The 24717-nt window shown below is 51.8% G+C and overlaps 1 protein-coding gene across 1 annotated transcript in view; it reads right to left on the minus strand.

Moving 5' to 3' along the window:
* TNFRSF1B (TNF receptor superfamily member 1B) overlaps positions 1 to 24453 on the minus strand; it is a 44531-nt gene extending 20078 nt beyond the window's left edge. The window contains exon 1 of the mRNA XM_007532995.3: positions 24299 to 24453. Coding sequence (XP_007533057.1) covers positions 24299 to 24385 — 87 coding nt within the window. The 5' untranslated portion in view covers positions 24386 to 24453. The remainder of the gene's footprint in view (positions 1 to 24298) is intronic.
* Between the last annotated feature and the right edge of the window lie 264 nt (positions 24454 to 24717).

Genomic DNA, 24717 nt, shown 5'->3' on the forward strand with positions numbered 1-24717 from the left:
AACGCAGAAAGATGGGCTCAGCATCTCTGGAGCCCCAGTCTCAGCCTCAGGCTGGCACAGAGTGGGGTCCTTAGTGGCCTGTTAAGGGATGGCAGTGATGACCGGAGCCAGCATTTCTTGAGTGTTTACAGGGTAATGGGCTAGATGGTGGTGCACCTGGTTAAGCACACACATTACAGTACACAAGAGCCCAGGTTCAAGCTCCAGCTCCCCCACTTGTAGGGAGAAAGCTTTACAAGTGGTGAAGCAGGGCTGCAGGTATCTCTGTGTCTGTCTCCCTATTACCCCCTTCCCTCTTGATTTCTGACTGTCTATATCCAATAAATAATTAAACACAATAAAAATTAAAGGAAAAAAGAAAAAGCAAACTTCTCCCTATGATACAAGTGTTGTATTGGGGACACTACCAGTAAACTGTTGTCATGGGTGGAGCAAGATGATAAGGCTGGGAGGGTCACACACAAAGCAGACCCCCGATGACAACTAACCAGACAAATGTCCCTTCTGCAGCTCCTATCACCACACAGTGATACAACTGATGAGCTGGCCTTGGTGGAGGTCTGCTGCCTATCCCCCACTGTCCTCCCAGAAAGCTCAACCCAAGCTGTTTCTATAGGCATCTCCAGAATGAGCACAGGCTGAGTCCCCAGAGTGAGCACAGGGCATGTACCTAGAGTGAGCACAGGACATGTCCACAGAGTGAGCACAGGCCGAGTCCCCAGAGTGAGCACAGGCCATGTCCCCAGAGTGAGCACAGGACATGTCCACAGAGTGAGCACAGGCCATGTACACAGAGTGAGCACAGGCCATGTACCCAGAGTGAGCACAGGCCATGTACCCAGAGTGAGCACAGGCTGTGTCCCCAGAGTGAGCACAGGTCGCGTCCCCAGAGTGAGCACAGGCTGAGTCCCCAGAGTGAGCACAGGCCATGTCCCCAGAGTGAGCACAGACCATGTCCCCAGAGTGAGCACAGGCTGTGTCCCCAGAGTGAGCACAGGCTGAGTCCCCAGAGTGAGCACAGGCCATGTCCACAGAGTGAGCACAGGCCATGTCCCCAGAGTGAGCACAGGCCATGTCCCCAGAGTGAGCACAGGCCGTGTCCCCAGAGTGAGCACAGACCATGTCCCCAGAGTGAGCACAGGCCATGTCCCCAGAGTGAGCATAGGCCGAGTCCCCATAGTGAGTACAGGCCGAGTCCCCAGAGTGAGCAAAGGCCATGTACCCAGAATGAGCACAGGCCAAGTCCCCAGAGTGAGCACAGGCCATGTCCCCAGAGCGAGCACAGGCCATGTCCCCAGAGTGAGCAGAGGCTGTGTCCCCAGAGTGAGCACAGGCCATGTCCCCAGAGCGAGCAGAGGCCATGTTCCCAGAGTGAGCACAGGCCATGTCCCCAGAGTGAGCACAGGCTGTGTACCCAGAGTGACCAGAGGCCATGTCCCCAGAGTGAGCAGAGGCTATGTCCCCAGAGAGAGCAAAGGCCATGTCCCCAGAGTGAGCACAGGCCATGTCCCCAGAGTGACCAGAGGCCATGTCCCCAGAGTGAGCAGAGGCTATGTCCCCAGAGAGAGCAGAGGCCGTGTCCCCAGAGTGAGCACAGGCTGTGGTCCCAGCTCTCAGTGGTCTCTCAGTGAGCACAGGTTGTGGTCCCAGCAAGAGGATCTGTACTCCGCTCTCTGCAGCTGCTACCCATCATGGTGACCCGGAAAGTGCTGAGCTCTGCACGCTTCTTGCTGCCTTCCCACAGGTACCCTGGAGGTAACTAGGGAGTCTCTCACTTAAGGTGAGGATTCATCCTCAGGGGAGAGCAGCCTGAACCTCTAGGTAGGGCCTGCACCCCGGGCCTGATGGGAAAGGCCAAGTCTGTACCCAGGGCGCCTCAGCCAGCACAGGCAGCTGGCCCCCATGGCACCAGGCCAGCTGACCAGTGACCAGGAATAGGCTCCTGGTTCCGGGGTCCTTTCCTGTCTGAATTCTGCTGATTTCTCCACCACTCACTTCCTCCTGCCCTCCACCCGCCAAGCAAGTAGCTGGCTACTAGCAGAGGGTCAGCCCTCCCTTGAGCAATCTAGGTGCCTGTTTATCCATTCTGTGCCAAGTGAAACCCCCCACAATCTGGTCATGCCAAAACAATGAGGAACAGAAAGCCCCTCAGCAGAGCAGGACAAAAGGTCACCCCCTCCAGGGTGGTGCTCTCCAGAGCAAAGCCTGGACCCCTCTCACAGCCCTGGAGTTGGGTCACTGGGAAAGAGGGGAGAGGGCACGAGGGCCTCAGAATGAATGAGCAGCATCTGGGAAACAGATTAATGTATTAATGAGAGAGGGAAAAAAAGACAGAGAGAGAACGGGGAGGGGGGTGAATGGTGGCACACCCAGTTAAGAGCACACATCACCATGTGCAAGGACCAGGGTTCGAGCCCCTGGCCCCCCCACCTGCAGGGAGGATGGTTTCTGAGAGGTGAAGCAGGTCTGCAGGTGTTATTGTGCTCTCTCCATCTCTATCTCTTTTTTCCTCTCAATTTCTCTCTGTCCTGTCAAAAATAAAGAGGAAGAAGAAAGAAAGTTAAAATAAAAAGGGAGAAAATGGCCGACAGAAGCAGTGGATTCCTAGTGCATGCACTGAGACCCAGTGATAACCCTGGTGACAAAAAGGAGAGAGGGAGAGAGAGAGAGAGAGAGAGAGAGAACCAGACCATCATTTCAGCATATGCAGTGCCATGGATGGAATTCAGGACTGCACTCTACCACTGAGCCCCTCCCTCCTGACTGCAGCATGAAGACATATAGTAGAAGGGCCTGACTCCCTCAGCGTGTTCAGCAGACCTAGTCTCTCCAAATACACAGACTCCAGGTGAGAACAGAAACCACTGGTGGAGAGGTAGGAAAGCTGGTATGTGTTGGGGAGGGGGAGGATAGAGAGAGATGATGGATGAATCAGTGGATGGATGGATGGATGGATGGATGGATGGATGGATGGATGGACGGACGGACGGATGGATGGATGGATGGGTGGATGGTAAAGGAATAACAGAAAGATAGTGGATGGATGGATGACAGATGAGCAGGTGGGTGGAGGATAGATAACAGAAGGTTGGGTGGGAGAATGGGTGCTGTTTGAATGTATGGGTGCATGAGAGACAGACAGACGGATGGATAAATGAGAGAAGCAGAATGGATGAGTTTTGAAGTAGGGAGAAAGGAAGAATCTAACACCGGATCTGTGAGACAGGTGTCAGAGTGGACACCTCACTCGAGGCCAGGGAGGTGCTAAGGGTAGTCACTGCCTGTGATTCCCAGAGACGGAGCCGCTCCAGGGCCTGGCTGGGGGCAGACTGACGAGGGGCTGTGCACAAGGAAAACCCCAGGGTCCACCCTCACTCCACGGGATGCAGCTGTCCCATCACGACCCACAGTCCTACCTCCTCCCTCCTGGGACCCAGTCACGGGCCACTGGGAAGAGCTGACAGGTCCAGAGAACCCTCCAGACAGGGTCACCGGGGCAGGCTGAGCACTCGTCCCCTAGACCGGCTTCCCATCTGGACGCAGATGCCCCTGAATTTCAGCAGCTCCCTACCCACTGCCTCCATCCCTCCTCCAGCTTCTCACGTGCAGTTAGGAGGTGAAGGGAGGGAGTCGGCGGTAGCACAGCAGGTTAAGTGCACGTGGCACAAAGCACAAGGACTGGTGTAAAAGATCTGGGTTCGAGCCACCAGCTCTCCACCTGCAGGGGAGTCACTTCACAAGTGGTGAAGCAGGTCTGCAGGTGTCTATCTTTCTTTCCCCATCTCTGTCTTCCCCTCCTCTCTCCATTTCTTTCTGTCCTATCCAACAATGACGACAGCAATAACAACAACAACAATAACTACAACAGTAAAAGCAACAAAGGCAACAAAATGGAATAAATAAATAAATAAATAAAAAGTCTTTTAACAAAAAAAAGAGGAAAAGGAAGGAAGGAAGGAAGGAATGGAGAGAGGAAGGGAAGGAGGGAGAGAGGGATGGAAACTGAGGACAAAGGTGAAAGCAAGGTGGGGTGGGAGCCACAGAGAGCACACTCAGCCGGCCCCATACACAGCCGGGGGCAAGGAGGAGCCCCTGGAAATGGAGGCAGCACCTCAGCCTTTCCTGAGTCTGTTCCATTGGGCACTGCGCAGCGTGCGGAGCTGTTCTCTCCTTTTCCTCTTTCCCTCTGGATGGCAGCAGAGGCAGAGACACCACAGCACTGGAGCTGCCTTCACTGTGGCAGGGGCCAGGCGGCAACCTGGGGCGCAACCTGGGGCACGCACACGGTGAAGCAGGGAGCCACCCAGGTGAGCTGTTACACCTGCTCTAGCTTTTTATTTTCGAGGGCTACCTCAAGAGGACTTCGCTCGGGGGTCGGGCGGTAGCATAGTGGGTTAAGCGCACGAGGTGCAAAGCACAAGGACCAGAGTAAGGTTTCTGGTTGGAGCCCCCGGCTCCCCACCTGCAGGGGAGTCACTTCACAGGCGGTGAAGCAGGTCTGCAGGTGTCTGTCTTTCTCTCCCCCTCTCTGTCTTCCCCTCCTCTCTCTATCCTATCCAACAATGACGACATCAATAACAACAATAATAATAACTACAACAATAAAAAACAAGGGCAACACAAAAAAGGGGGACTAAATAAATAAATAAATATTTTTTAAAAAGAGGACTTCATTCAACAGTGCCACCAGGAAGGGTGAGAGGACCCCGGAACAGCCTGGGTGAGAGGCCAGAGGAGGCAGGGGCCAGAACAAGTGCTAGTGGGTGACTCTGGGTTCCTGAAAGTGAGCCGGAGGACAAAGGTAGCCAGGCAAGACTTAGCTGGTAAGTCTGGCATTGTCACCCTGCCGGCAGGCAGCTCCCTCCCTCCTCCCTCCCACTCAATGGGACAGGCTCAGAGAGCACAGCATAGGGAGGAGGCATTCCAGCCAGCAATGCCGCTGGTCACCTCTCTCTGAATAGAGGGCTGAGCAGCCTGGAGCCTCAAGACTTCCTGCTCCTGCAGCTGGGGACCAAATGCCTACATGGACCTGAGGTGGGGCCCCTTGGCCTCTCCCCATTTATAAACAGTGAACAAAAGAAAGACCAGGGGAAGGGAGTGGGTGTGGGGAGGGGAAGATAGCATAGTGGTTCTTAGTAAAAGACTAAAGCTCTGGTTCAACTCCCAGCACCAACATCAGCAGAGCTGAGCAAGGCCAAGATAAGAAAAAAAAGAAAGGGGGCTGGGTGGTGGAGCACCTGGTTGAGCGCACATGTTATAGTGCACAAGGATCTGAGTTCAAGTCCCCGGTCCCCACCTGCAGGGGGAAAAGTTTGCAAGTGGTGAAGCAGGGCTGCAGGTATCTGTCTGTCTCCCTCTCTAGCTTCCCCATCCCTCTCGATTTATGGCTGTCTCTATCCAGATAAATAAATAAATATGATTTAAAAAATAATAAAAAGAAAAAAGAAAGGAAGGAAGAGAGAAAAGAGAATAAAGAATAGGAAAGGGGAGGGGAGGGGAGGGAAGGGAAAGGAAGGGAAGGGAAGGGAACCAAAGGAAAGGGAAATAAAGGGAAGGAAAAGGGAGAGGAGGGGAAGGAAGGGGAGGGGAGGGAAGGGCAGGGCAGGATAGAGAAGGGAAGAGTAGTATAATGGTTCTGCAAACAGACTCTCATGCCTGAGGCTCCAAAGTCCCAGGTTCAATCCCCCGCACCACCATAAGCCAGAGTTGAACAGTGCTCTGGTTAAAAAAATAAAGTAATAATCTCTTTAAAAAAAAAAAAAGAGGGAAGGGAAGGGAAGGGAAGGGAAGGGAAGGGAAGGGAAAGGAAAGGAAGGGAAGGGAAGAGGGGGAAGGGGGCAAGCCAGGAAGGAGTGTCTGTCTCCAAGGCAGCAAACATGAAGACCCCAGAGAACTGCTGCCCCTCCCCCTGAAAGCAGCATCTCTGGGGTCCTCTGCTGCTCAGGGTCAGGGAGAGCAGGAAGGCAGCTGTTAGGAAGCCCCAGCAGGAGCTCTGTGAGTGGAGGCGCCTCTCCCACCTCCCTTTGCAGATGGTGAGTGCAGATGCCGGCCAGCCACGTCCACAGATGGCTGCTCACCTCATGCCCACACCCCTGCAACAGCAGAGGCTCCCAAGACTGCACACAGGCAGCCACGTGCCCGGGGAGCAGACTGGAGCAGGTCACAGTGACACCTGCCTCTGCTGGTCCTTTCAGACCCTGTGGTCATTCAGACCAGAGGTCCACAGAGGCGCAGTGAGTGCTCTGGGAACACACTGACCACGATGACCACAGTGCAGGGCGGTGGTCATGAGAGGGTCACCCCAGTGACTCTCCTAGGCAGAAGGGTCTCTGGGGCCCCCAGGGCACAAGCCACAGCTGTGGAGGGGGTGGAGGTATTGACCCAGGAACCGCCCCACACAGACGGAAATTGGCTGCAACCAATTGACAAACCGCATCCTTTGCATAGCTGGTGGCAGGGGGGGGGGAGCCTCTTCGGGGTGTGGTGGGAAGTAGGGGAGCCATGAGGCCTCAGTCTCAAGGGGTTTACTGGAGGGACAGGGATGGTGGGCCACAGGGGCCACGAGGTGGAGACGCATGTCTGCCAGCACAGAAGGGAGAAGCCTTAGAACGGACTAAATGATCCCAGCTGTGGCCATGGGCTGTGAGCTCAGACCGACAGGGACTCAGAGGTCACACAGGCTCCTGTGCTGAATGTGAACAGACACGGGCCCTGGGTCAGATCAGTGGGCCCTGGGTCAGATCCTTTCTTTTTATAGTTAACAGTATTTATATACTTTCTCCATATTGGGGAGCTACTCTCTGCTCTAACTCAGCTTTCTAGGCATACTCTCAACTCTTGACACCATCTTCCCAGACAATACTTTTAGTCCACCTGCATGGTAGCTATCAGGCTCAGACAAAAATTACTACAGTCGTGGGCCCCTTGGAATATACTTAAAATAGACTTCCTAGCTTCTTTGCACACAAAGACCCCTTATTTCATCTGCTCTATTCTTACCTTTGGGTTTCTGTTTATTAAACAATTTGCCCTGCTTTATATTTTACTGCCTTTTAGACACCAAGCTGCAGATGCTACCATGACGCCATCCTGACTTCCCTGGGCAGATGACCCCACCAATGTGACCCGAAACCCCATCTTCCCAGAGCCCTGTCCCACTAGGGAAAGAGAGAGAGGCCGGGGGTGTGGATCCACCTGCCAACACCCATGTCCAGTGGAGAAGCAATTACAGAAGCCAGAACTCCCACCTTCTGCACCCCATATATTCCCAGAGGGATAAAGACTAGGGAAGCTTCAGGGAGTTGGGTGGTAGTGCAGCAAGTTAAGCGCAGGAGACGCAAAGTGCAAGGACCAGCATAAGGATCCCGGTTCGAATCTCTGGCTCCCCACCTGCAGGGGGAGTAGCTTTACAAGCAGTGAAACAGGTCTGCAGGTGTCTCTCTTTCTCTCCCCCTCTCTGTCTTCCCCTCCTCTCTCCATTTCTCTCTGTCCTATCCAACAACAATGACATCAATAGCTACAACAATAAAAAATTTTTTTTAAGAATAGGGAAGCTTCCAATGAAGGGAATAGGACACAGAACAGTATGGAATTCTACCCCTCTTGTCCTACAATCTTGTTAATCATTACTAAATCACCAGTAAGTAAAATTAAAAAATAAAATGAAATTTACAGCCATGACATCATCTCCCCAGACAATAACTTGGATCCACCTGCGTATCGGATTTCAGGATCCGGGGAAAAAAGAAAAACAAACAAACAAAAGAAACTAGTATAGCCACAAGCCCTTTGGAATATAACTAAAATATGCCTACTAGCTATCTACAAAATGGAGGAACCCCCCCCCCCAACTCTTCATCTGCACTATTCTAGCCCTTAGTTCCATGATTAGTCAACAATTTGTTTGGCTTTGTATGTTAACTCTCTTTTCAGCCACCAGATTCCAGATGCCAGCATGATGTCAACCAGACTTCCCTGGACAGACAACCCCACCAATGTGTCCTGGAGCTCTGCTTCCCCAGAACCCTTCCCCACTAGGGAAAGAGAGAGGCAGGCTGGGAGTATGGATCGACCAGTCAACACCCATGTTCAGTGGGGAAGCAATTACAGAAACCAGACCTTCCACCTTCTGCATCCCACAATGACCTTGGATCCATACTCCCAGAGGGATAAAGAATGGGAAAGCTATCAGGGGAGAGGATGGGATACGGAGTTCTGGTGGTGGGAATTGTGTGGCGCTGTACCTCTCTTATCCTATGGTTGAGTCAATGTTTCCTTTTTATAAATAAAATATTAAAAATAAATAAATAAATAAAATGCAAAGGGCCAACTACATCACAGGGGAGCCTAGGGTGACACATCTGCTCCAGGCCTGCTGCCTGTGATGTCACTTTAGATGTGAGCTGGGGCAGACAAGAAACCTGGGCTGGTAGCCCGTTCTCAGGGGCCAGGCTTTGTGCTGAGTGCCAGGGTGTCAAGGTGCCAGGGTGTGGCACCTGCCACAAGGAGGTCTTGATCAGGTCACAGAAGATGCCCACACTTTCCGACCTGCACCCCCCCCCCCCATCACGTCCTATCTCCTATCAAGCACCAGTCTCCTCCCATTCTTGGTCCCCAGGACTGTGTCCCTTTGCAGATAAACTTGATGCTGCCTTCTAGGTCCAGGACAGGCTTTGCTGGTGGCATGTGGGGGTCTCCCAGCCCTCAAATACCAGCTCTATACCCTCAGCATGGTGTCTGGGGCTCCAAGTATTCCCCAATCCTGGAAGCAAGACTAGTTTTTTTTTTTTTTCCAGTTTCTCTCAAGGGTCCTCTCAGGGGCCAGTGCTGGTGCACCCAGTTAAGCACACATAGTAAGTACTAAGCACAGGGACCCAGGTTCAAGCTCCCTGCTCCCCACCTGCTGAGGGAATGCTTCACAAGTGGTGAAGCACTGAAGCAAGGCTTCAGGTGTCTCTCTTTCTCTTTCCCTCTCTATCTCTCCTCCACTCCCCTCTCAATTTCTCTCTGTTCTATACAATGAAATAGGAAAAAATGGCTGCCAGGAGCAGTGTATTTGTAGACCCTGTAATGGAGCAGAGACCACAGACGTCTCTACACTCTGGAGTGAGCTCTGAACCAGAAAAATGGCTTGCTCTATCTATCTGTCTGTCTGTCTGTCCATCTATCCATCCTTCCTCCATTCCATCCTATCTACCTATCATCTATCACCTATCTATCATCTATCTACCTATCTATCTATCTATCTATCTATCTATCCATCCATCCATCCATCTATCCTTCCTTCCATCCTATCAACCCATCATCTATCTATCACCTATCTATCATCTATTACCTACCTACCTACCTATCTATCTATCTATCATCTATCTATCCATCCTTCCTTTCTTCCTTCCTTCCTTCCATCCTATCTACCTATCATCTATCACCTATCTATCCATCCATCCATCCATCTATCTATCCTTCCTTCCTTCCTTCCTTCCATCCTATCAACCCATCATCTATCTATCACCTGTCTATCATCTATTATCTATCTATCTATCTATCTATCTATCTATCTATCTATCTATCCATCCATTTATTCTTCCTTTCTTCCTTCCTTCCTTCCATCCTATCTACCTATCATCTATCTATCACTTGTATATCATCTATCAATCTATCTATCTATCTATCTATCTATCCATCCACCCATCCATCCTATCTCTCTATCATCTATCTTTGCCACCAGGGTTATCACTGAGACTCTGCCGGCACAACGCCACTGCTCCCAGCAGCCCTGCTTTTCTTTCCCCTAGAGGGCTAGAGACAGAGAAATAGAAAAGGAGACACCACAGAGCCACCCCACCACTTGCAAAGCCCCATGTAGTGGCCCAGGACTCAAACCCTGCTCCCCCCATACCGTTAACATTGGCGTTCTACCGGATGAGCTACCTGTGCGCCACCCCAGACACCCGGCTTTAAGTCCAAGTCCTGCCCTCCACTGGTCCAGTTCTGTCCCTTATAAAAAGGGGTCCCCAGACGGGGCTGAGATACCCCAGCCCAGTGATGTGTGCACAGTGCTCGGTGCTGGGAGAGGCCGGCAGAAGCTGGGTTTTCTTACTCACCGTCCTCCTCCCAGCCACAGCCCATAGCAGGTGACTAGATGTCAGATGGTTTTAACAGAAGCCACGTTTTCATTTTCAGTTAGTTGAGACCAGACTGAGAACTAGGCAGGAAACATGTTTATAAAGACGCGGGTGGGGCAGGTCATTAGCACAGCAGATCAAGCATTGGGCCTCTCAGGCACGAGGTCCTGGGTTCAACCCCTGGCACTGCCCGTGCCAGCATCATGCTCTGGTTCTCTCTCCTGCTTCCTCATAAATAAATCTTAGACAACAACAGTAATAATATAACAAGGGGACTGGAGGAGACTGAAGGGTAGCTTTCAGATGACAACCACCGCAGCCATTGCCCCCAGGCTGTGGGTGAGTCCTGAGCTCAGAGCATAACCACAGGGGTGGAGTGTTGGCCCCGCTTCTCTGAGTGAGGGCCTGGTCTGCAGCTTGGCCTCAGCGTCATGCCTCCTCCATAAGACGGAGATGACATCAGCAGCCCACCCGGGCACTGGGGCGTGAAGGCCAGGGGTGTGTGGGGGGGGCTTTTTAAATTTGTTTTTTCCATCTGGATATTTATAATGTCTTTTGTGGGGGCCAGGTGGTGGCACACCTGGTTGAGCACACACAACACACATTATAGTATGTAAGAACCCGAGTTCAAGCCCCTGGTCCCCACCTGCCAAAGGAAAAGCTTCATGAGCAGTGAAACAGTGTTCCGGGTCTCTCTCTCTCTCTCTCTTTCCCCCTTCCCTCTCGATTTCTGTCTCCAGCCAAAATAAGTTAGTTAAAAAGAAAAAATATTTTTAGAGATCACATCATGACCCACTTGAAATGAGCACTTGCTGACTCTGGGTCCCGCCCACAGCGCCTTAGTCTGGCCACACAATGAGACAGTCCATCTGTCTGTCTGTCTGTCTGTCTCTCTCTCTCTCTCTCACCATTGGTGTAGGAGGGAGGGGAGAGAGAGAGAGAGAGAGAGAGAACCAGACCTCCCTCTGGTACATGGCTACTAGGGATCAAACTCAGGACCTCATGCCTGAGGTTCCAATGCTTTTAAAAATGTTTTATTATCTTTATTTATTTATTGGATAGAGACAGCCAGATATTGAGAGGAAGGGGAGGATAGAGAGGGACAGAGACAGAGAGACACCTGCAGCTTTGCTTCACCACTCATGAAGCTTCTTCCCTGCAGGTGGCTTGAACTTGGGCCCTTACGCATTGTAACATGCACGCTCAACCAGGCGCACCACCAACCACCCGGCCCCAAGGGTCGTTCACCACGTTATACACTGCTCCACCTCCCAGACCAAGCAGACTGGCGTAAGGCATCATCAGATGCCTGCAGTGACTACGGCCTTGTAAGTCCAGCCCAGGCTCCTAACACTCTCCAGCATCTTCTAGGCCCACTGACAAGCAAAAGGAGAGGGCAAGGGCTCTAGGCAGCATGCCCCACCCCTAGCCCCTCAGCCCTGGCAGCAGATCCAGGTAGGGCCCTCCAAATCCTGCCCCCCAGAGCCAGTGGGAGCACATCCCTTCTCATCCTAGCTCTGCCCAGTCATTCCCTCACGGACCCATGGGCTGTGGCGGCCAGGATAGAGCTGATGCCAGACAGATCTCACGTTGCCAGATGGCGTGAAGACTGACAGCTCCTCTCTGATGGGGTGCCCCATCCCCACCCTAGGTCTCTGCCTCCCTGCTCAGATGTCAGTGCCCCCATCCTGGTCTGCTGAGGCTCCCTCAGCCCAGAGCACCTCCCCAAGGTACTGCAATGGTCTCCTGCCTCATCGGAGCTTCTCACTGAAGCCAGGGTGGTCTTCCCAACATGCTCTCTGCTCCGGTCACTCTTATTCAAAAACTATTGTTGGAGCCGAGGAGACAGCATAATGGTTCTGCAAAGAGACTCTCATTCCTGAGATTCCAGAGCTGCAGGTTCAATCTCCCACATCACCATATTCCAGAGCTGAGCAGGGCCCTGGTAAAAACAATGTATATAGCAATGGCTCCCAGTTATCTTTAAATCTGCTAGAATTATTTGGTAGCTGAAAGCATGGACTCTGGATTAAAGATAATTCACTTTGAATCCAGACTTCCCTCTCACTGGTAGGAAGTATAGATGGAGTTTTTATTTTAATAAATGTGGTCAGTTCAATTAATCTTGGTGTTTTTCCTCTTTTATCTCCTCCCCTCTCCTCCCTTTTCCTCTCCTCTCCTCTCCTCTCCTCTCCTCTCCTCTCCTCTCCTCTCCTCTCCTCTCTTCTCCTTTTCTTTTCTTTCCCTGTATGCAGTGCTAAAGAATGAAGCTAGAACTTCACAAATGTGCAGTATCTCTGACTGACCTCTTGGGCCCAATTTCCTTCCTTCCTTCCTTCCTTCCTTCCTTCCTTCCTTCCTTCCTTCCTTCCCATCCCCTACTCCCTCTTCCTCCTCTTCTTCTTCCTTTTTCATTTAGAGGGAGATGAAGAAGGGAACCCTGACACCACTCCAATATCCATGAAGCTCCCCTCCTGCAGTCCCCGATGCACCGTTATGATGCTAGACTCGAACCCAGGGCCTTGGGCATGGTGACCCTTGTGCGTTACCAGATGAGCTATTCCCTGCCCTAAATTCCAACCTCTTTATCTGTGGAATGGAACTCATATGGTTACATCTTTTAGGGGGTTGTCTGAAGATCAAACCTCCTGGGGACAAAGAATTCTAAAGCTGGGGTGGACAAGAGAGAGCTCTGCTGTTCTCAAATTCCAGCTGAGACAACTAAGTTCCTCGAGGTGAAGGAACAAGATCACCCTCTCCCAGCCCCTGAACCCCTCTTATTTCTGGGCCCTGTGCTCTTGTCATTTTCATGGTCTCTGGCAGCTTGGCAGGCCTCCCCTCCTCAGCCCACCTGCCTCCCAGGTTTTCCCAAGCTCTGCTCTTGCCCTCAGGCCCACTTGGCTTCCTGAGCCTTGTGAGAAGTGAAGAATATATAATATATATATTCAGAAGAGGACATGTGTTATCTTAGTGTTCTACCTAAACACACACACACACACACACACACACACACACACACCCTCCCAGAGGTCTTCCAGGAGAAAGTTCCTCCCTGAGTACCTACTGAAAGTCACTGCAGAAACAATTGAACGGGTAGTCTGGGAGGTGGCACAGTGGATAAAGCATTCGACTCTCAAGCATGAGGTCCTGAGTTTAATCCCCAGCATCACATGTACCAGAGTGATATCTGGCTCTTTCTCCTTCTATCTTTCTCAATAATAAATAAATATAAAATTTAAAAAAGAGAGAGAGAAACAATTGAATGGTTGGGTGGGGGTGGGTAGACAGCATAATGGTTCTGCAAAGAGACTCTCATGCCTGGAGCTTTCAAGTCCCAGGTTCAATCTCCTGCATTACCATAAGCCAGAGCTGAGTAGGGCTCTGGGAAAGAAAAAAAGAGAAAGAGAGAATTTATCTGCTTATCTTAGGCCCCCATCTACAGGAATCCCCCACAACTATATGAGGAGGGTCCTCAAGGCAAACCAGGCCCCTGACCTAGAAAAGAAAGAGCCCCCGCCCCATCCACAGCCACCGTCCTCCCCTTCTTCTCTGGCCAGTGGTGGTAAGACTGTGTGCCCAATCCACAGAGCAAAGGGCAGTTTCCACCCTGCACAGGGAATTAATACTTGGCGGCAGTCTCTGGGTGGTGTGTACTAACATGCAGGTCGGGCCAGTGCCAGTTCTGCAGAATACACGCTCTCACTTCTTGCCTTTCTCAAGGCTCCCAAGTCTGTTCTTGGGAGTGAAAAGGTAAATTTTCTTTCTTTTTTAAATTTTTAAATGTCTTTTTTATTAGATAGAGAGGCATTGAGAGGGGAAGGGGGAGATAGAGGGGGGAGAGACAGAGAGACACCTTCAGCCCTGTCTCACCGCACGTGGAAGTTTTCCCCTTGCAAGTGGGGACCAGGGTCTCGAACCCATGTCCTTGCACACTGTCATGTGAACGCTTAACCAGGTGCGCCACCGCCTGGCCCTGTAAATTTTCTTTCTAGCAGCCTGGTATGGAATCGGCCAGCCTCAGAGCTGGACTGTGTCTGGAAAGCAAACAACCCCCCCTGGGGATTCCTGCCCTTTCTGGGTCAGATCTGCCCCGTCAGCAGGGGTCCAGTTTCCCAAGTCTGGAGTCCAGGACAGAACAACGGCATGTAGGCCTCTTGAGGGCCCTGAGCTCCCAAAGGGGGTTCACCCCGTGGCCCTCAATATCACTCAATTCTGCTAACTTCCCCGCCCCGTGTCCACTTGGCAGTCAGGAGCGAGAGGCCTGGGAAGTGACTCTGCAGTCCACCTGGGACAGTTGGTACCCAGAGAAGGAAGAGGTTTACAGGCTGCTTAGTGCCAGTCACTGAGTCAGTACCAGCGGCCAGAAGTCTCCCTGTGTGTCACCCTCTACAGAGGAGGCTTAGAGGTTCGACACGCCACAGGAAGTCAGGGAGACAAGCAAGACAAGGCAGAAATAGGGGAGCCCCCTCACCAGCTCCCTCCTGCCCTTCCCAGCTCTGCCCAACCCCCCAGAACTGCTCATACTTGAGGCACAAGAACGTCAATCTCTGAACAGATACTTCCTCTCCCCACAGCTCCAGTGCCCCAAACCACAGTGATGTCATCACCACCTGTGACCTCACCACATGCTCCTGTGGAAAAATGACCTACAGTGTGTGTGGTGGGGGGCTGGAGGCGGAGGTGGGGTTGAGCGTCAGAGTCCCACATCCCGCAAGCAACAAAAGCCTAAAGGTCAAAGACAAGGAGGAGGCCTGAAAGACACAACTGGGGGGCCAACAGGTGACAGAAGGCTGCACCCCTCTCCCCTCAAGGCGTCTGGAGGCTTTTAGGTCCCAGACAACAGGCCATGCAGAGGGTGTTTATAGTCTGGGACATCAAAGGGCCTGTTTTCTGACTCTAAAAGGCTATTTAAATGAGGGAGGGTGGGAGATAGCATAACAGTTATACAAAAATGTTCATGCCGTGGCCTGGGAGGTAGTATAGTGGATAAAGTACTGGACTCTCAAGCATGAGGTCCCGAGTTCCATTCTCAGCAGCATATGCACCAGTGATATCTGGTTCTCTCTCTCTCTCTCTCTCTCTCTCTTTCTATCTTTCTCATAAATAAACAAATAAAATTTTTTAATACAACTTTCAAAAAAAGAAACTTTTATGCCTGAAACACTCAGATCCCAACTTTAGTTGCCAGTACCACCATACGTCAGAGCTGAGCTAGTTACGGCCTTAGAAGCAGGGAGACTGGACTCACATCTTGTCTTGGAAGTAAACTGACAGACAGCCAGGAATTTCTTTTTTTCTTTCTTTCTTTCTTTCTTTCTTTCTTTCTTTCTTTCTTTCCTCCCTTCTTTCTTCTTCTCCTTCTTCTTCTTCTTCTTCTTCTTCTTCTTCTTCTTCTTCTTCTTCTTTTTCTTCTTCTTCTTCTTCACCAGAGCACTGCTCAGCTCTGGCTTATGGTGGTGTGGAGGATTGAACCTGTGACCTTGGAACCTCAGGCTTGAAAGTCCCTTTGCAGAACCATTATGCTATCTTCCCCCTACCCAGACAGCCAGGAATTCCTGATGACATTGGGACATGTGTCAGGGAAATCCTTTGAGTTGAAGCATGTGGGATTGAAGTCCCTGAGAAAGAGGCTGAGAAGTAATAATATCAGGGGTGCATTGAGCTCTCTCTTGGGTTCACAGACTGTTCAGATGTTGAGACCCCTCTCAGCCCCCCCCCCCCCATTCTGTGGTCTTTATCAAGCAGTTGCCCAGTACTGAGGGGAAGCACTGAGACAGGGTCTGTTAAGCTCTGCAGACAAGGTTGTTTAACCCCCAGAGGCTCAGCAATTGAGCAAGGTCACAGCTAGTCAGCCGCCGTGCTCAGAGCGGGATTCTGGACAGCGAGGCCAGTGCTCCTCCCGGGTATCTGGGAGTCACCTGGAGGCTGGGCAGTGGACAGCAAGACCTCGGAGGATCTCTCAGCATCATGAGCAAACAGCCTTAGCACCCCAGAAGTTGCAGATAGCAGGGGAAAATAGATATGTTTATTTATGAGAGAGAGGAGAGAGGGAGAGAGAGGGGGAGAGAGATTGAGAGAGGGAGAGAGATCAAGAGAGGAGAGAGAGGGAGAGAGAGACTGAGAGAGGGAGAGATCGAGAGAGGAGAGAGAGGGAGAGAGATTGAAAGAGGAGAGAGAGGGAAAGAGATCGAGAGAGGAGGGAGAGAGAAAGGGAGAGAGAGATCAAGAGAGGAGAGAGGGAGGGAGAGATTGAGAGAGGGAGAGAGATCGAAAGAGGAGAGAGAGATTTAGAGAGGGAGAGAGATCGAGAGAGGAGAGAGAGGGAGAGAGAGAGAGGTGAGAGAGGAAGAGAGAGAGGTTGAGAGAGGAGAGAGGGAGGGAGAGGAGAGAGAGGGAGACAGAGAGATCAGGAGAGGAGAGAGGGAGAGAGAGATCAAGATAGGAGAGAGAGGGAGAAGGAGAGAGAGGGAGGAAACCACAGCACCACTCTGGCACATGTGGTGCCAGAGATCACACCCCTGGGCCTCAGGCACACCACCCTGCTGCACCAACTCCTGGGCTGCCAGACACAAGTGCTAGCTAGAGTGCCTGGAACCAGTCCACTGTGCAGGCGCAAACGCCAAGGCCTGCAGTCCCTCAGCAGAGAGGTCACAAGGCTCCTCTATGTTCTGCACCCTCTGCTTGGCTTCAGATGACATGGCATCAGTGACTGAAGGAAGAGGCAGGAAGGAGAGGGAAGCAGTTGTCTGATCCAAGCAGCTGGGCAGGTGGTCCGAGAGGTCCAACAAGGGGCCACTGGAGCAGGATGTGCACCCTGGGGCAGACAGGTGGCAGGGCAACTGTTCTCTGTGACGGAGTTGTCTAGGGCAAGAGCTCTGGACACCGTAAGGTCTGCTCCCAGGTTTCCTTGCAAGTCATATGCCCGCTGAGGCCCTGAGTCACCATGTGTGGGGATCCCACTACCATTCAGAGTGAGGGAGCCCTGGACACTTGGGGGGAGCAGCCTTAGACTCGGCAGACCTCGTGCAGAGAGAGGAGTCTGGACAAGAACCCTGGAGACAAGGACAAATTCACCCAAACTAGGAACCACTGGCTTTTTTTTTTTTAATTTTTTTGTTTTCTAAATTATCTTTATTTATTGGATAGACATTATCAGAAATTGAGAGGGGAGGGGGCAAAAGAAAGGAAAAGAGACAGAGAGACACCTGCAGCCCTGCTTCACCACTCAAAGCTTTCCCCCTGCAGGTGGGGACCAGGGGCTCGAACCTGGGTTCTTGTGTGTTGTAATATGTGCTCTCAGCCAGGTGCGCCACTACCCGGCCACTCACCACTGGCTTTTCAAAAGCTCCTGTCTCACCCAGAAAATGGAATTGTTACAAAGTTCAGATGAACTTCCTGGATATAAATTCCTTTTTTTTTTTTTTTTGCTTTCCTTTCTTTTTCTTTCTTTCTTTCTTTCTTTCTTTCTTTCTTTCTTTCTTTCCTTTTATTGCCCTTGTTGTTTTATTGTTGTAGTTATTATTGATGTTGTTGTTGATGGATAGGACAGAGAGAAATGGAGAGAGGAGGGGAAGACAGAGAGGGGGAGAAAAAGACACCTGCAGACCTGCTTCACTGCCTGTGGAGCGACTCCCCTGCAGGTAGGGAGCAGGGGGCTCGAACCAGGATCCTTACGCTGGTCCTTGCACTTTGCACCATGTGAAGCGACTCCCCTGCAGGTGGGGAGCCGGAGGCTCGAACCAGGATTCTTGCGCTTTGCGCCATGTGCGCTTAACCCACTGAGCTACTGCCCGACTCCCTCTTTTCTTTCTTTTTGAATAAGAGCAACTGCTCAGCTCTGATTTATGGTGGTGTGGGGACTGAACTTTGGGACTCTGGAGCCTCAGGCATGAGAATCTCTTTGCATAACCATTATGCTGTCTCCCTTCACTGTTTTTTTTTTTCTAAAGATTTTTTTTTTGTAATTATCTTTATTTTTTGGATAGAGACAGCCAGAAACCAAAAAGAAAGGGGGAGATAGAGAGGAAGAGAGAGAGAGAGAGAGAGAGAGAGAGAGATACCTGCAGCACTGCTTCATCACTCACAAAACTTTCCTCCTGCAAGTGGAGGCCAGGGGCTTAAACCTGGGTCCTTGTGCCTTGTAACATGTGCTCAACCAGGTGTGCCACCACCCAAACCCTCCCCCCTTTATTTTCTCTTTGAGGGGCACAGCAGCTGCAAGCTACTTGTCCCCAGGGGACATTCAGCACTATCTGGGGACAGGTTTAATTGCCGGCACTGCAGGGGCTGCTATTGGCCTCTGGGAGGGAGAGTTGGAGACTGCACAGTGGTCACTCCAAGGGGTCTACTCTGTGTCCACCCCTGTATGTTTTTTTCTTTTTAAAAATATATTTATTGATTGATTGATTATTAGATAGAGACAGAGAAATTGAGGGGGTAGGAGGAGACAGAGAGGGAGATAGAGAGACAGAGAGACACCTGCAGCCCTGCTTCACCAATCATGAAGCTTTCCCCCTGTAGATAGGGACCAGGGGCTCGAACCTGGGTCCTTACGCACTGTGATGTGTGTGCTCAATCAGGTGCACCACCGCCTGTCCCCCACTGTACATTTCTTTTTTTTAAATAAATATTTATTAATTCCCTTTTGTTGCCCTTGTTGTTTTATTGTTGTAGTTATTGTTATTGATGTCATTGTTGCTGGATACGACAGAGAGAAATGGAGAGAGGAAGGGGAAGACAGACACATGCAGACCTGCTTCACCACCTGTGAATTGACTCCCCTGCAGGTGGGGAGCCAGGGGCTCGAACCAGGATCCTTATGCCGGTTCTTGAGCTATGCAGCCACGTGCGCTTAACCCGCTGCACTACCGCCCGACTCCCCCCCACTGTACATTTCTTACAAGATATAAGACACGCAGGTGGGGTTAGATAGCATAATGGTTCTGCAAAGAGATTCTCATGCCTGAGGCTCTGAAGTCCTAGGTTCAATCCCCCACCTCACCATATGCCAGAGCTGAGCAGTGCTCTGGTAATAAATAAATAAATAAATAAATAAATAAATAAATAAATAAATAGAAAACAATTTTTTTAAAAAGATATAAGATACACTCCACACTAGAGTCAGATGTGGTCCCCGTAGACCATGTCAGCAGTGCCCACATGGAAAGCCCTGCTCCAGGCTGACGTCTACAGCACTGAACAACTCTGCCTTCCCAGTGCTTATATTACAGTATGAAGGGAACTCAGCGAAGGGGACAAAAATAAGGGTCGGGGGAGGACTCAGCTGCAAAGCCTCTGCTGTGCATCTAGGAAGCCCTCAGTCCAGTCCTTGGCTCTTGTCACCACAAGAAGAAAGAGGAAGGAGGAGGAAGAGGAGGAGGAGGAGAGGGAGAAGAAAGGAAGAAGAACTTCACAGATAGTGAAGTCATGTTTTGCACATACTCTTTCTCTCTTTCATGAAAAAAAGAACAGAATAAGCCACGAGTGTTATAAAGGAAAACAAAGCAGCTCCGGAGAAGTGAGAGAACCTTCCAAAGAGGGAAGCTTGAAATAAGGCAGGCTGGTCAGAGAAGGCCTTTGAGGAAAAGACACTTGAGGAGAAGAAAACAAGAAAGTGAGACCAGGATCTCAGCGGAGGGGTATTGCAAGCAAGAGGCGAAAGCAGGTGCCAAGGCCCTGAGGCTAGTGAGCAGCTGGGAGTTTGCAGAGAAGAGCAACCAGCAAGGCACAGCAGTGAGGGCTGAGATGTGATGAGACACACACTCACTCACACACTGACACTCTCTCTCACACACACTCACTCACACACACACTCACACACTGACACTCTCTCACACACACACTCACTCACATACTGACACTCTCACACACACACACTCACACACTGACACTCTCTCACACACACTCACTCACACACACACTCACTCACACACTGACACTCTCACACACTCACTCACACACTGACACTCTCACACACACTCACTCACACACACACACTCTCACACACACTCACACACTGACACTCTCTCTCACACTCACACACACACTCTCACACACACTCACACACTGACACTCTCTCTCACACTCACACACACACTCTCACACACACTCACACACTGACACTCTCTCACACACACTCACACACTGACACTCACACACACTCACACACTGACACTCTCTCTCACACACACTCAGACACTGACACTCTCACACACACTCACTCACACACTGACACTCCCTCTCACACACACTCACACACTGACACTCTCTCTCACACACTCACTCACACACACACTCACTCACACACTGACATTCTCTCTCACACACTCACACACACTCACTCACACACACACTCACTCACACACTCACTCACACAGACACTCATATCCAGTCACTCACACACTGACACTCATATCCACAGTCACACACATTCATACACACACTCACATATACACACACACTCACATACACACTGACACTCTCACACACACTCACTCACACACACACTCACTCACACACACACACTCACACACTGACACTCTCACACACTGACACTCTCACACACACTCACTCACACACACACTCACACACACACTCACACACTGACACTCTCACACACACTCACACACACTTACAATCTCACACACACTCACACACTGACACTCCGTCACACACACAGACACTCATATCCACACTCACTCACACACATTCATACACACACTCACACACACACATTCACACACTCACACACACATTCACTCACATACTCCCCCCCACACACACACTTGCATATACACACTCACACACACTCACAATTACACACTCACACACACACTCACAATCACACACTCACACACACAGTCACACACACTCACACACACTCACAATCACACACACACACTCACACATATTCATATACTCACACACATGCACACTCACATTCACACACATTCATGTACTCACACACATGCACACTCACATTCACACACACTCACACTCACATACACTCTCACACAAAAGAAAGATATTTAAAAAAGAAAAATGGTAAGGGTGAGAGAATAAATGAATGGCACTACACCAAACACGGGCCTTCCTGTCCAGTGCTCTCTGAAGTACCCTGGCCACCAGGGGCATCTTCCCTCAGCCAGCACGCAGGCTCCCTGCTGGAACATCAGGCGGGGGAAGGCACACACCCCAGGACAGCAAGCAGCCTTCTGTTTCAAGCTTGCAGTGGTTGGTGGGCCAGACACAGCAGGGAGGGTGACCCCAGCTGCCTCCCCAGTGATAAGCAGACAAAGCAGACTGTGAGGGTCCTACCTACCCACCCCCCACTAGAAGCACCACACATTCTCTCCACCTGCTGGTATTACTGGCTTTAGCCATGAATGAATGAATGAATGAATGAATGAATGAATAACTCGATGAATGAATGATGCAGTCCACAACAGCCAGCAAAGGAAATTTTTATAGGAGTCAAAAGTCCTGAAGGCAAAGTGAGTCTGACAGATCTAAGGTCAGCTCAGATCTTTAAGACGCGCAGAGACAGGTGGGGGTGCGGGTGGGGTAAAGTGAAAAGGGCTTTGGAGCAGGTGAACCTGAGCTCAGATCCCACCATCCCACTTCCCAGCTCTTTGAGAGAGACAGAGAGATACCTGCAGCCCTGCTTTACCACTCCTGAAGCTTTGCCTCTGCAGGTGGGAACCAGGGGCTTGAACCTGGGTCCTTGAGCATTGTAATGTGTGCACTTATCCCAGTGCACCACCACCTGGCCCCTATCTCTCTATTTTTTAGATTTTATTTTATGAGAGAGAGAGGGAGAGAGAAAGAGAGAGTGGGGGTACCAGAGTACTGCTGAGCTCTGGCATATGGAAGCACCTGGGATTGAACCTGGGACTTCTGGGGTCTCCGGGATGCAAGTCCTTCACTCAGCTGCTGTCTATCTCTCTGGCCCTCTATGCTTTTTGATACTAAATGATTTGTACTGGAGTATAATTGGCACATAGCGTCCGATTCGTTTCAGGTGGAGAGCAGAATGACTGGAGATGTGCATGCTCTGCAAAATGATGGCCACAGGTCCCATCATCCACACACCGTCACAAAATGCCATTTTCTATGAGAACATTTAAGACCTCCTCTTATCAAACACCATTCAGATATGCACTGTAGGATTATTAGCTCACAGTTCTGAGTGGAAATAGCATATCCAGCTCTGAAGAGCTGTCAGAAGGAAGGTTTGAGTGAGATGCAGTAGGAAAGTACCAGCACAGTACCTGTCACTGGCAGGTGGTCACAAACCACGTGCTAATGCACCACTAGATAATGTAAAGTAGGAGGGGGCATAGCCCTCATCCTCAGGGAACTTTCCATTTACTGAGGTTCCTGTCTCACGACTAAGCCAAGCAGCAGGATGTAGGCTGTCCTGCAGAGGGCTGGGCCTCTGGATGTTCAAAGAGAAGATCAAGATCAAGCAGGGAAGTGGAGAAAAGCTTTCCTGGTGGGGTTGGCCCCTGCAAAAGATACTGAAAGTTGAGGCTGAGGAGTGCACCATGGAGAGGGAACGGCAGCACGAGGTATGCAGATACACAGGGGCACGAGGTTCCTGCTCAGGTGGCAGGAACGACCCAGATTCCTCACTCACTCTGACCTGGGCTATCTGGAGGGGTTTCTGCCTCAGTGAGTAGGCACCATGGAAACTTCTCAGGGTGGGAAAGGGTGCCCCAACCTGAGGGGGGGGCTCCCCAGTGACTCCTGCAATGAGGGTCAGTGAGACGGGCCAGAGCTGGGAGATGGGGAGTAGCTGAGCAGCTCTGGAGAGGTCCTGGGGAAAACCAGCATGGGAGCTGGGCAGAGAGGACTCATCTGAGGACTCCAAGACTTGGGCCTGGGGTCCTAAGCAAAAGCCCTATGCCTCTGTCTCCTGTGGTTCCCCAGGGCAGGATGGCTACCCTGGAGGCCTGAGTCTGTGGCATGAGCTTGCCGGAGGATCACAGCTATGGGCATTCGACCTCTGCTCTCACTGCTGGGATTCTAGGACCATCCTTTCTTCCAAGACAACTTCTAGGGCCATTCCCTCCCCCCTCCTCAAGACTCAGGAGTCCACTGCAAGTGAGACATTTCTGGCCTGACAGTCTCTATGCTCTTCTGGCCTCTAAGAATGTTTGAATTAGCTAGTGAGTCACCCCCCCCACACCCCCACACCCCCCGTGACCATAGGAACAAACTTCACCCCCTCCCCAGGTCAAGGAGGCCAGACAGGTGAGCACACAGCTCACTCCCCCCACCCCCACATGGAAGGTAAGATGGAAAGACAAACCTCCTTCACACCAAAGGGGAAAGGAAGACCCCCCCCCCCGAAAGCAAAGTGTCCCCATGCCCTTCTGAGACACACAGGAGTTCCGTGTTGCTTTCCTCTCCCTGTAAAACAGGATGCCCTACCCCTCAGCTCCTGGAGACAGGCAACTCAGGCAAAAGAAAAGAAACAACTTCGGGGACTGAACTTGCCACGGAGACACTTTCCTGGAGCCCCTCAAGTACCAGAATGCCTCCATGACCAGCCCAGATGGCCTTCCTCACTCCTCAGGTCCCAGAACTCAGCCGAGGTCCTTGAGGAGTCCAGCTGGGGTGGAGAGATTGAGGAACCTGTGGGCACTGTCTACCCCTCAGAGGACCCCAGCCTCAAGAGAGAACAGGCCGCTGAAATCACCAGCGTGGTCCTTGGGGACGAAGAGGGAAGGGCAGAGAGGACGGGAGCCTAACCCCCCCCTCCCCCCCCCCCCCAACAGCCCTACTGGTTTTAAGAATGAGAAACACTTATCCCAGAATTAAAGGAAGTTTTCTAAGGAGGGAGACCTGGTCAGCAAGGGGGGGGGGGGGGGTTTGATCACCACAGACCCAGCGGTCCCTGAGGCTCTGGATCTGTCTCACGGGGCAGCACAGGTGCAGGGACCCGGGACCCAGGGGGGCACCTAGGCTACAGGTCCAAAGACCCTCTGTGTCTGACCCGGGACCCCCAAGCAACTCTCCAGGGGCATCTGACCCGGGTGGGCGCCGGATGCGGCATCCCGTCTCCCCATCCCCTGCACCTCGGGTCACGCGGAGCCTGCCTGGAGAGCGCGGCCAGGGCACCCCGAGGTGCCAGCGCGGGAGCGCCCCAGGGAGTCGCGTGAGTCACCCACCTGCGCGGGCTCCCCCGCGGCCCAAAGCTGCAGTCCCGCGGCCCAGAGTGCGGCCCAGAGCGCGGCCCAGAGCGCGGCGGGGGCCATGGCGAGGCGGTGGTCCAGGGTGCGAGCCTGCGTGCCTCTCCCCTCTGTCCCAGGCGCCACTGAAAGCGAAAGCCTTAGGGCTAGAGCAGCCAGGAGGGCGGGGGCGGGACCCGGGCGGGGCCAGGGCGCTGGGCACACCCCTCCGCGCTTCCCACGCCCCCCAAAACTCCCTCCCCACCCTCACCCCATCACTGGGTCCATAACCGCGGCTGGGTCGGCACCAGGGCTGGGTCCATACCAGGGCTGCGTCCATACCAGGATGGGTCTATACCTTGGCTGGGTCCATACTCAGGACTGGGTCCACACCAGGGCTGGGTCCATACCAGGGCTGG

The sequence above is a fragment of the Erinaceus europaeus genome, chromosome 13 (genome assembly GCF_950295315.1).
Source record: "Erinaceus europaeus chromosome 13, mEriEur2.1, whole genome shotgun sequence".
NCBI lineage: Eukaryota > Metazoa > Chordata > Mammalia > Eulipotyphla > Erinaceidae > Erinaceus > Erinaceus europaeus.